The 13273-nt window shown below is 41.5% G+C and overlaps 1 protein-coding gene across 1 annotated transcript in view; it reads right to left on the bottom strand.

Annotated features, from left to right (window-relative positions):
- Positions 1–3138: 3138 nt before the first annotated feature.
- The window catches only part of SLC26A3 (solute carrier family 26 member 3), a 34631-nt gene continuing 24496 nt past the window's right edge, over positions 3139–13273 (bottom strand). The window contains exons 12-21 of the mRNA XM_058655049.1: positions 11991–12086; positions 10897–11003; positions 9870–9939; positions 9686–9778; positions 8847–8942; positions 7941–8177; positions 6348–6402; positions 5170–5306; positions 4980–5045; positions 3139–3375 (exon numbers count right to left, since the gene is read on the bottom strand). Coding sequence (XP_058511032.1) covers positions 3352–3375; positions 4980–5045; positions 5170–5306; positions 6348–6402; positions 7941–8177; positions 8847–8942; positions 9686–9778; positions 9870–9939; positions 10897–11003; positions 11991–12086 — 981 coding nt within the window. The 3' untranslated portion in view covers positions 3139–3351. The remainder of the gene's footprint in view (positions 3376–4979; positions 5046–5169; positions 5307–6347; positions 6403–7940; positions 8178–8846; positions 8943–9685; positions 9779–9869; positions 9940–10896; positions 11004–11990; positions 12087–13273) is intronic.

Here is a 13273-nt window from a genome sequence, read left to right as displayed (position 1 = left end):
TCCTTTTGCATTGTTAAACTTCTTATTTGCTGAAGTATTAGCCTTTTTTCTGTAATATAAATTTAAAATAATCTTAAAAACTAAAATATAAGGGAAAAGAGGGGGCGAAAGGGAGAAAGAGAGAAAGAGAATATCACTATGATATTCTCTTAGAGCTGTATAAACCATAATGAATCTGTTAAAAACTAAAAATTAAAATAAACAACCCTCAGCAACAACAAGAGAGTTGGCTGTAACCCCGGCCCAATGCATTAGTGCCAGTTTCTGGTGGAAATGGTGGTAACAGGCTGGATACCTCACTTCGAGAAAGGGAAAGTCGCTCCTAAAAATGACAGTGCCAATGGAACTGCACTAAAATAAATTTACCTTCTAGTCTATTTTTCCGTGAGCTTTTTTGAGGCACTTGCATATTTGATAACTATATGCTGGGTACCTAAAGTGTACAACACAAAGATTCATTTAAATATTTATATGATAGACTCAGTGCAAAGCACTTAGGATACATTACTGTTCAGACGGGCAATCTGTAAACATTACTGAATTGCCAGATAAGAGGTGTAATAGAAATCCTATGGACCAAAAGGAAAAGTAAGGGTGTGGGGTAGTGCTTGGGTTGCAATTTTATTTTTTTTTAATTTATTATTTTTAATTTATTAATTACATTGTATTATGTGACACAGTTTCACAGGTACTTGGATTCTCCCCACCCCTCCCCAAACCCTCCCACCATGGTGGATTCCTCCACCTTGTTGCATAACCACAATTCAAGTTCAGTTGAGATTCCCCCATTGCAAGCATATACCAAACATAGAGTCCAGTATCTTATTGTCCAGTCAAGTTCAACGGCTTCTTAGGTATACCCTCTCTGGTCTGAAAACAGAGCCAGCAGAGTATCATCCCATTAAAAGCTCCAACATACCATCAGCAAAAATGTACATAATTATGGAATTAATTGACATAGTAATGAGTAACCAATATGTTAAAAGTAGAGATGGGGCAGGGTTGAACTCACAGTGAAGATGAAGTGGGCATAAACACATCCATCTTCCGGGTCTCCCATATGGGTGCAGGGTCCCAAGGCTTTGGGCCATCTGCCACTGTTTTTTCCCAGGTCATAAGCAGGGAGCTGGATGGGAAGCAGGGTCACTAGGACAAGAACCAGTGCCCATATGGGATGTTGGCACCACAGTTAGAGATTTAGCCTACCACACCAGCACAGCACCAGCCTCCATAAAATGATTTTTAAAGGTTACGTGCTCAATACACGTTAGCGTTTGACTTAATTCCAGTAACTTGCTCTTCTCAAGGGGCTCTGCCACTCAGTTGCATCTATTCCCCTCAGTCTCTCAGATTGATGTGTTTTATCTTCATCTCCAGCTCTTCCTAAATTCAAGAGTCAGAGTTCTGCACCAGTTAGTTTCCAGTATCGGCTCTGAGGCCGGCATGGAGAGGCCCAGCCCCACAGCTTCCCATTACTCAAAGCGTATCAACCTTAGTGACTTGGGAGAAAAGCAGCATTTAAGATGAGGGTGTGTGAACCTCTGAGATGCTAAGGGGGGAGATACTGTGGTATGGGCACCAGAGTTGAAGCACCTGTGCAGGTTCCCTGTTCGGTGGACTGGCAAGTGTAGTGGAGGGCTTGGCAAGATGCAATCCTCAGTGACAGCTCCATAGCAACCCTATAGTTTGCCTCACTCTCAGGCCCAACGTTCACTTGCAGAGGCTTCTGTTTCCATTTCTGCTCTGTTTTCTATAAAGGAGAAGTTCTTAACCTGTGATTTATAGTAATCATAGATGTGTATTTACATGAAATTCCCTAAGTTGCCTGTAACTCAAGGAATTTAAGAAGCATTAGAAAATGTGCTGGTATTCTAGTTTTTTTTTTTTTATTTTTTTAAATTATTTATTATTTAACTTCAGTAATTACATTGTATTATGTGACACTGGTATTCTAGTTTTTAATAAGATTACCATGGAACACATCTTAAGTCTACCTTTTTGGATTTAACTCTACTAGGCAAACTCTCTCAGTAAAGACACTAGCCAAGGATGGCAGGGCCCTCTGACAACACACATTGGAAGGTAAAAATCAAAGACACCTGAAACAGCTTTCCCCATTGACAAATGGGTTCAATGTTTAATAGAGGGTACCACATCTTGTTCTGTTGGAGTTGATGTTTAATTTCCATGGCATGCACAAATACAAATTTGAACAAAGAACATTGCTTATGAAAGAGAGACATGGTTTGTTGAACCTCCTTGTCCAGTTAAAATGGAGCGCCAGAGCTTTCGTTCTGCCATGTGAGTTGCAGATGAGGATGGCCAGCGATGAAAACTGCAAAGTCCCACTTCCCCCGTCATGTTTTCCCTCTTTGAGACCAGGAAGAACTAGCTTCTGTCATGATGGCCAACGTCTCACCTTCCTGCTTCACCATTGTGTAGCTCCTATTAGCTTACCTGAGCGTTCTTGAAAAAGTTAGTGGAAAAAGGAAAGAAAAGGTAAATTTCTCTGGATGTGAAACATTGTTGAGATCCATTCATTTTCATAATATGAATCTTTTGTGAATGTTTTGCAGACCTTTGTATGCATGGCTTTCAATATATAAATATATTTTGCATCCAAAAGATGTATCTTTCATTCTGACCTTCCACAATCTTTCTCAAATATCATTGTATAATTTCCATACTAAAAAGTAGTGGGAGGGGGAAAATAAACATTCACCTCAAAAATGAGTTGTAAGGACATAGTAACAGAAAGATCGTATTTGAATCTAATATAAGGTTAGATGAAGTAAAAAGTTGAAGTGATGATCACAAAATCTGGGTGATGACGGCTTTTTATAAGGTTTGTTAGCAGACTCTCAGGCATCAGGTTTCTGGCTGAACCACTAGAAAGGACCCACCGCAAGCAACTTCCAACAAACTAACAGATTTGACAGAATAAGATAGATTCACTGTACAACGAATCGTTGAAATGGAGACACACTAGTATTACCTGTACAAATTACAAGATTCAAAGCAATGGTGTAAATAAACTGTAAAACACACCCATGATGGTGTGTTGGCAATCCACCAGTGCTACAAAAACACATACAAAGCAGAGAATCTTTGACAAATCTACATAGTATAAAATCTTCTGACAAATCTACATAGTATAAAAGTAGCAATATTTACATAAATTCAGACTAGACATGTCAAACTTATTGTACCATGCTAGAACAAACTCGTTCCAAAAGTTTGAAACATAGTTCTGTCAAATACAAATAGTCTTCATACAACGTATGAAGTTACCAATAAGTGTGTTGGCATAAAGTTGTTCTTGTGTGACAATCCCTCTGAGTTATGCCTTCCTTAGAATCTTGTTTCATTTGGAATCTGGAATAAGACAGAAAGTTTTAAAAGATTTGTAATATCCAATCCCTTTCAATAATCATTACTCAGTAGCCAGGATTTAACAGTCATCTGCAATCCTTAATTCATCTTCCTCCAGCAAAGCAAAGCGCTGGTGTTAAATGTTTCTTTTGCTAATCATAGGCAAGCCAAGGGATGTCATGGTGTTGACCACATTTTGTGAGACAACTGGCTTTGAAAGTTTAGATCTCTTTTCAGGTAGGGATGCCTTTCTGAATGCCCTATCCCTCAACATGGGATGACAAATCTGAATCCAACTGTTGGAGAGTAAGTTTCTTGTACGAGGCTTTCCTCATAGGTAAGCTTGGCAAGAGCTGAGTCTGGAATCCAGCCCTCAGAGACAGTCCCAAGGTGTTCCTTTAGGCATTTCTCTTCTCTAGGGTCTAACTCACTCTGGGATGACTTTTCCATCTGATCTTTACTACTTGATGTCACTTGATGTATGTGAAGGCAGTCCCTTCAGGATACCCAGTCCATCCATCTTTTACCAAACAAAACAAAATAGAGGTGGAGAACTACAGTGAGCAGAACATGGTCCTGTCACCAGCCAGATCATAGTTCAGATTGTGTTGCTGGGCTTGGTGTGTGCCTTGGCTTTCTGAGCCTGTTTCTCAGTGCCCTTATTTGTGAAATGAAGATATCTTTGTTTATCACTGCAAGGATTCGGGTCATGAATGTAGCACATCTACCACATTCCCGGCCATAGCAGAAACTCGTTTGGATTTGTGATTATGCTTTTGCCCAACTACAGACATGGCCTTCAAGAAGCGAACATTCTAGAAATGAATGTTGTTGTGTTTCTGGGTATCAGAAGAAATGTACTCATTCCTCAGCTCCACCAATAATTTGTGAATGCAGATAGTGACACATTCCCTATCTCATTGATTATTGCAAGGCCGAAATAAGATCACAGATGAAAAATATATTTCTAATACTGCATTAATACAGATCAACTGATTCTCACCAAACACATTTTTAGGCTAGTTTGAGCTCACTTCAAGACTCCCTACAAGACCGGGTGGCATTGATTCAATATTCTAGAAAGGAGTTTCTGAGACTCAAAAAAGTACCTGGCTTTCTGCAGGTCAAGAGGCCCAACTACCACTATACTACTACCACTACTGCTGCTACTATTATTTCTTCTTCTTCTTCTTCTTCTTCTTCTTCTTCTTTTTTTTTAAAGATTTATTTGTTTTTATTGGAAAGTTGCATATACACAGAGGAACAGAGACATAGAGGAGGATCTTCTGTCTACTGATTCACTCCTCAAGTGGCCGCAAGAGCTCAGCCAATTAGAATTCAGTAGCCTGGAGCTTCTTCCAAGTCTCCCATGTGGATGCAGAAACTCAAGGCCTTGGGCTGTTTTCGACTGTTTTCCCAGGCCACAAGCAGAGAGCTGGATGGGAAGTGGGACTGCTGGGATTAGAACTTGTGCCCATATGGGATCCCAGCGCTTGCAGGGCAAGGGCTTTAGCAACTAGGCTACTGCACTGGGCCTGGCCCTACTGCTTCTGAGGATGTTATTCCTATGGTGCCTAGATGAAGATAGATCAGTCAAAGGATATTACCTGATAATCCCGATTACGTAATCCTCCATTTGTATTTATGGTAAAATCAAATTTTGGTTCTTTTTCCTGAGCAAAAGAATGGAATTGTGGATTAAAGACCAGTTTTTAAGAATGCTACACTATACAGAAACATTTAAGACAAAGTGTAGATGGTTAGTTACAAATGGGAAAGTCATCAAAGATCTAGTACCTGATTAAACTTGGAGGCACTGTAATCCTTCTTCATCATGATGTGCAAAATAGCATCATGGATTGTTAAGAAAAACATTGATTGCTTGACTTCATCATCAAAAAACTGACACTGTGCAAGCTTGTCAATGAACTCGTCTGAAAAGAAACGAGAAACAAAAGCACTTAGGAGGAGTCATGTTGTGGCCACAGGTTTCCCCTGGAGTTTATGCCCTTCATTGACTTACGGGTTTAGGGGTTGCCAAGGGTTAGTACCAATGTGTCACAGAACAATTCTCTTGGAACATGCATGTTGAGTGCACTCATGTCAAAAGGAAAAGATTCAACAAGAAAACTTTAAGTTGTTTTGGGAAGGAAATGAATCCGCTTTTATTTAAGTAAAAGCCATGTGAGTTACTTTCCCTGCTCAGCTGACTGGAGCATCGAGTGTGGCTTATTTATCAGCCAGTTTCGGAAAACAGGTTTAGTAACTGAGAAATAGCAAGTCTAGCAACCCCAAAACAACAGTGCATCATTTATTTGTCAGTGGGCTTTCTGTTTAGGCAAAACCTTAAGGGATTTGCAGCTCGGGAGACAGGTCTGGGCTCGAGGTGTAAGTTGGGGATTCGTCAACATGTAGATGTGCTTGAAGTCATAAGCTTGTAGAGCTTGGCTAGAAAGAGCCCGTGGCTTTAGAACGCTGGAGCTGAAGGTTGGAGCTCAGGGAAGACTACTCAGAAAGGAGAATCAGAATACGGTCATGCGCAAGTCAGGGAGCAAGGGCATTTTAAAGACTAAAGCCAATCCCAGCAGAAGGAACCCCAGAGGGCAGCACTGGACCTTGTCAATCTGGGTGTCACAGATAACCATGCCAAGGCAGTCTCCCAAGCTGGGTGAAGCAGAAGCAAATGTGGTGTGGGCAGAGGACGGCAAGGGAGGGTAGGGAGAGAGACAGAAAGCTAGGGTACTCTCATGAGGATTCGAGTAGAAATGGTTGATGTACTACTGTCTATCAATCAGGGTTCAAACGGCAAATTCACTTAATTACATGTGAACATAGACAAACAACACTTCTGTAGGGATTTCCATTGGCTCAGGTGCAAATTATATTTCCCTCATGTGATCATATACAATAATTATTCTTTGGGACAGGAAGTCGGCTTGAAGTGACTGTCAGGACACAAAATAAAAACAACTCACCATCAGTTCCAACAATATACACATCCACCTGGATCCTGGAAAATTCTTTCAAGATCTGTTCAAAACAAAACAACAGCAAGTTGATTTTCCTTAGGGAATAATTTCATTTGTCAGATAGCAAAGGAAGCTGCCACAATTGTATCTTACTAGGAAGATACGGCTTCCAGAACCATTTACGTTTTGAAAAGAGATTTAGTATACAGAATTACTAAAGTTAAAAACAAGGCCCCATGACAGGAAGAAACAAACTACAAGGAAAGAGTATTCCTCGTTAGGCAAAAGCTAAAAATGATTGTTCATCAAGGCTGTATTAAGGGAAAATGTTCTTCCTGAACACAGAAGATCAATTCTGATTTAACTTTAAAATAATATATTTTATGAGATGATCTTGATTAGAGCTTTCTGTCTAAAAGTAAACAATATAAAACAAACAAGGATCTATGGTTTGTAAGTTGTTCATTGTTCTTCAGTGACAATATATGCAGCATTAATGAATGTTTATTCAATTCTGACCTATAGGCTATGAGCAAATATAAGTATTGATATCCTTAAGATCACAGAAGATAAGAAAAATAGCTTTATTTTCTTATCAGGTTAGATGAGCATACTGTCATCATCATTAACTGATATTTATAGAATATCCCTGCCACGCACTGATTTAGGGACTGAGTTCAAGCAACAAAAGTCAGAGTGTGTGTCTTCTGTGCTGTACTGTAGGATAACAAAAGAATTGTTGGGGCTGGCACTGTGGCATTGTGGGTAAAGTTGGCACTGCTGATTGCTGGTTCAAGTCCCCACAGCTCCACTTCTGATCCAGCTCCCTGCCAGTGGCCTTGAAAAGCAGTGAAAGGTGTTCCATTTTTCTCCTTTGAGACATGTTTTTGAGTAAGTGAAATTAAATCAACTGAAATGAATGAGAATAAAAATAATAGGACCCACTGCTCCATTTTTCCTCCCAGGACTTTTCCAGATCTTCCCTGCCTTTAGCATAACTCAGATGTGATGCTTATCACACTTGATATTTGATAGGTGAGTGTAGTTGTGAACTACAGGTTCATCATTCATTGGAGTTGTAGGCTTGGTTGTCTTTGAAGTTCTACAGAGTTATGGGAAGCGCATTTGTATTATTTTATTTTTTAAGATTTATTGAAAAATGGAATGACAGAGAAAGGGAGAGACACGGAGAAAGAGAACTTACATCTACTGGTTCACTCCCCAGGGAGCCACAACATCTGGAGCTGTGCCAGGCTGAAGCCAGAGTCAGGAACTCCACTGGAGTAACCCATGTGACTGGCACAAACTCGAGTACTTGGACCATCATTGGTTGCCTCCCAGACTCATCAGAAGGAAGATGGACTGAAAGTGTGAAGTAGCCATGACTTGAACCAGGCACTTTGATGGCAGAGGCAATAGGTGCCCCAAAGGTGGCTTAACTAGCTGTGCCGCAATGCACGTCCTAGGAAATGTACTTTTAAAGAGCCTCCCTGAACCTCTCCATGGAATATACTAACAGTATAATTTATTTGAAATGAAGCAATCTTCCACAAATACTTTTTTTTCCTGTAGTGACTGAAGGAGTTGGGGAAGAATTACCGTTTTGAGGCCTCTCATGGAAGACACGTCAAGAAAAGACACGGCTGAGAAATCGAGGATGAGGCTGTGGAGGCTGATTTTGGGGACCACGATGTTGAGAGGAAGGTCAGCATTCCAGTCGATCTGGAAGGGCAGGTCGGTGGTGTCGATGGGCAGATCCAGCTCTTCGATCTGATTGTTGTCCAGTTCTTCGTCATCAGAATCCTTGATACCGTCGACGGTACATATGAATCCTTTCTGTGGAAGAGGATACAGGCATGATGGCTCTGACCAGGCAAAAACACTGAGAGTATCTGGGATGGGCCAGGGAGCTCCTGAAGCAAGCCCTGGGGTGTGGACACGGCTCCACCTTGGGGAGACTCTCAAAGAGGCTGCTGTGGTGTGAACAAGATTAGGCTCCTGAACTCAGGCAGACATGAAGCTATTAAGTCATAAGCTGATGGTCCTAAGCAGGTGGTAAAAAAATTCCAAGGACGGTCTTCAGGAGGAGGGGCAGAGCAGAGGTGCTTAGGTCACTAGGAATCGCCCTTGCAAGGCAGCTCTCAGGAGAAGGTTCGCGTGAAAGCCTGTGTCAGGCCCAGCCGCTGTCTCTGCTCCCTGGCTCGCTCTGTGTTCCCTCCTCCTCCTGAGGCTCCCTGCCTTTCCCACCTGCCACCCTCACCCGTGCTGGACCAATAGGATTGTCTGATCTTCTTCTTGAGCCTCAAAGCTGTGAACCACTCAAGCCTTTACACTTTACACATTTTTTTCAGGTATTTATTGTAGAACTTTTTTTTTTTAAATGACATTAGTGGGCATATGAAATAGCTAGTTTACCTGGCATCTCCTCTAAAAAATGGAACAGTCTGAATTCTATTTCACTAAGCTTTTGGGGATACCCTGTGGACACACAGTGAAGAAACTTACTGGTGTCACTTGTAAGTGACCTTGCTTCTGCAGCTTTCGGATTTTCTTCAAAGCTTTGTTGCGCTTGCGTAGAATTCGGAGTGGACTGAAGCCAATCTGAAAAACCCAGTGCTGTGTTACAATGGTACAGAATAGTCTGCTGTTTATACAGGATAATTCTAATAACATTGATTGCAACGGGTTGAGGGATTGAGATACATAAAAATGGCATTTGTGATTTAAAATTCCAACATGGTTTAAATAACGTCAGGAACAATATTAGGTCAGATTGTTGGCAGGTATCAACACTGAAAAGCCTCTGTCCCCACCAGGATTCATTCATAAATTGTCTATGAAGGGGTCTAAACCTTACCTGATTCTGTGTTTTACACACACACACACACACACACACACAAATCTTCGGGAGTTTAATTAATTTATTTGCTGAATTTGTATGGTACCTAATTAATAGTCTTTGGTAAAATTTTTATTCACTTATTTTGTAATATTTATTACAAATTTCATCATTTTAGTGTTAGGTTTGAGGATTCTATACTGAACTCCAAGAAAGTTCATGCAAAAATAACATTAAAACATAAGTTTATTTTGGGGCATAAGAGCATTGAAATCCATGCATAGTTGTTTCATAACATACATTTTCCATGAACTTTCTGAAGCCCCCTGCTAGTAATAGACTACTGTTATGGTGGTTTCACCTGCCCTGGGATCTGGGACACAACAAGACCTCAACCTCAGGCTAGGTGAAGGCAGTTATCTCCTAGCTCACGAACAAACATTTCACTTCCAGACCTTCAGCAGATGACCACAACAACAGAAAGTTAAATAACCCCAAACCTTACAGCTTCAATCACTTTGTGCTTGAAGAAACCAATGTTTGCAAAGTAGATAGGAGCTGGGCATCTGAAGATCTTCACTCCTTCTGGCTCATATATCTGGAAGGCAGAGAGGTCATATCAGATGGTGCCTGTTAGATTCATATCGGTATCATTTAGCAAGTCTAAGAAAAAAATGAATCTTCCTTACGTCAGAATAGTCTTTTCTATTCTTATAGATATTGCTCCTTCCAATGTTAGCCAAGGTGGTGCATTTTGGACTGTAGGGAAAAATAATAACCAATCACTCATGCTTGCATGAATATTTGTTAACCTGAAAGACTAATAACAGTGATTTTTTTTCTTAGCATGTCAGTGCAAATTCACTTTTCAAAATCTAAAAGGTTGGGAAATTGTCACAGCATTAGAGTCCCTATATACTACCATCTCTGTGCCCCTGCACAGCTCCTGCAAGAAGCCTCGTATTTGCTGCACTACAATTTACAAAGCACTTTTGTCATTTTGAATGTGAATGTCACAGTTACTCGGTGGGTGGGAGAAGGTAGATCAGATCCCCCCAGTTACACAGGTGAGAACATGGAGAAATAATGACATGCCTATGTGACTGTTCATTTTTTCTCTGTATTTGATGAGTTCCCAATACAGACCCAAACAAGAATCTAGATGAACGAAGGAGTTCAGGAACATTTCAACACCCATGTAGCCCACCCATCAGGAGCTAAGTTCAAGATCACAGCTTGTGCAGTCTGATTTCTCCGTTGCACCATGCAATCCAGTACAGGCTGAGTGACCGTGTGCATGGTGGTGATATTAAATGGCACAGGTTTAAAAACCAAAATGATACTTGAGCTGGATAACTAGGAAGCATGAAGAATTCCAAGTGGCCATTAGGAAAAGCTAGAATAAGAGTGGCCTTTGAGAGGTTTAAGGTGGATGCACAATGATTTGTATGATTTGTTGGAACTGATGTCAAGGCAGGGAGCAGAGGAACAGATCAGCAGCAGGTGTCTCCCTGAACGGACACTCTACCACTAGGCCATTCGAGCGCCTCAGCGGCCTTAGACGAGTAACTGGAGCAAGGAAGTCCTGGTCAACCAGGTGCTATATGCCTACACCCTAACCCTAATCGTAACCCTAACGCTAACCCTATCCCCAACCTTCCTCTTCTAGCTTGGATTCATTGTAGTTTGCTGGTACAGAGCCCAACATATACTCACAACTGGGTCCTGAATATGATGGTGAGGAGCTCAAATGCCACACTTGCTGCCAGACCTAATCCGAGTCCCAGCACAATGGCAAAGATGAAGGTCATGATCCAAATTAACTGTGAGCAGAGAGCGAGACACACGTCGCAATTAGCTTTGATGAAAAACTAGTGTCTTGGTTCCACAATTATGAGAACATGTGAGCAAGAGATTGGGAGTTGCTTTCTTGGGCCAGGGAACAAGTGTACAGGGAAGACTACTTCTTGTAAGAGGTCATTTCTACTGGCTTAGGTTCTGGGACTTAGAAATCCGCAAATAGAAGAGTACTGAAAGGCTCTGTAGGCACCTCTGGAATCAGTTAAAGAAATAGGATCAAGTTTGTCATAGAGAAAATTCTGGACCTAGTAGGATGTTCATGAAAATCACCAAATGAAATGTTAGGACCTTTACTAATCTCTACTGCTGTCTAATTAGTGGCAACCATCTCCACGAGAATTCTCCAGGAGGTCAAACGGCATTAAAATCCCCCAGGATTATTTCCAATCAGGAACAAAGCAAACCAAAACACGACCTATTACTTTGTGTTCCCAAAGTTCCGTGGGGCAGGCTAACAAGCATTTATCACACTCCAGACTTTGACTCTGATTAAATTATGGACTCTGTTCCTCACAGAGAGTCACGCTGAGAGCAAGGGGTGTCCTTTTCCCAAGACAATGATTTCCAGAAGAAATGTTCAGAATTTAAGCTTCTCACGGGTTCTCTGGAAGGAACAACATGTGATGAAGAACAATTCATACAATACACACCGGAAATCCAGTGTCTGGAGTCTGGTGATTGGGAGAGCTTTTAGCACCACTCTGAGGGAGTGCTGCTTACATGATTCACGGAATATGTCCTCTTGTAAACAACCTGCTCTTTGATATTAAAATGCCAGGGACTGCTCTTTAGAGCATGCAAATTCAAGATAAAGTAACCAGCTTAGATTATTTTGAACCGATAGTTAGGAAGAAGCATTCCATTAGCTTGGATTATAAATATGCGATTTACATCAGCGTTAAAATGCACTGTGTTACATGTGATTTCCAAGTATCCTTTCTTCTACTCACGCAATCGTATTTGTCTTTCTTCCACAGTCTGCCTATCTCAGCAAACTGCATCAGCATTCCCTTCAAATTTCCAAGCGCTAGGGCTGCCAGCACAGACTGTGAACAACACAAACATCAAATGTACTTGAAGTTAATCAAAGAAACTATATAGAGGCAAAGGTGAAGGCCAGAGATAAGGGAATCGTTTAAGGGCCTCCACTCCTATCAAGGACACACCCCTTTGGGGTGCAATGTTATGTTAGACACACCAGAACTGGGACTCTGACCTATTCCCAAGACATGGCTATGTCCCCAACTATGGTGACAAGGGCTGCAGTGCCCATTGACGTTATCCTGTAGATGATCTGAGGGTACTTAGTAGCCTGCACCTCAGGATGGAGAAGGTTAGATCTTAAGAGTTATGATGGCTCAGGCTTGGAAAAAATTCTTGCCAAGTAGACATCATCTCATGTGTATCTGTTTATTGGAGTTGAAGGAATGGAAGTTGTCCTGTGGAAGTAGGGGAGAGGGGAAAAAAAAAACCTGGGCAGTGTTAGGTTCTGCCATGCGAATTCAAACCTTTGTGATGATCGGTGACTAGACCAGCAACCTGACACAGACCCTCTGGGACAGCGTGGGCCATGTCTCTCTTGCTCCCCGCTATATCCCTAGAAACTCTTAGGACACATGCCTATAGGAGCAACTGAATAGTAATCAATGAAATAATAAGATAATGAATTAATACTTCCCCAGACAGTACTAACCATCCAGGAAACAACTTCTTTTTAAAAGCTAATTAGCTAATTAATTTGAGAGGCAGCTAGAGACAGGCAGAAAGAGCTTCCATCCACTGGTTCACTCCCCCAAAGTGCACACTGGCCTCACTGGAGGAGGCTGAAGCAAAGAGTCATTATCTCAGCCCAGGTCTCCCAAGTGAGTGGCATTGACTCATCTACTAGAGCCGCCTCCTACTGCCTCCCAAGGTCTACACTGTTCGGAAGCTGGAATTAGGATCTAGAGGAGGGCACGGAATGCATGGAACACAGGAGGAAAAGACCTCAACTGGTGTCTCAATTGCCAAGTCAAATGCCCGCCCCACACGGCCACTTAAGAAGCCCTAACAGTGATACCACTCAATCCCGACTTCAGAAATAGTGACACTTGAGGCCAAGCAACCTAAGTGGTCTTGTAGAAACTGATGGTCAGGGTAAAAAAAAATGCTGGACGGCTGGCTCAAGACACTCACCTCTTCAGATTTTTTTAAAAGATTTATTTATTTTTATTGGCAGATCAGATTTATAGAA

The sequence above is a fragment of the Ochotona princeps genome, chromosome 25 (genome assembly GCF_030435755.1).
Source record: "Ochotona princeps isolate mOchPri1 chromosome 25, mOchPri1.hap1, whole genome shotgun sequence".
NCBI lineage: Eukaryota > Metazoa > Chordata > Mammalia > Lagomorpha > Ochotonidae > Ochotona > Ochotona princeps.
This window is presented reverse-complemented; position numbering and strand designations above follow the sequence as displayed.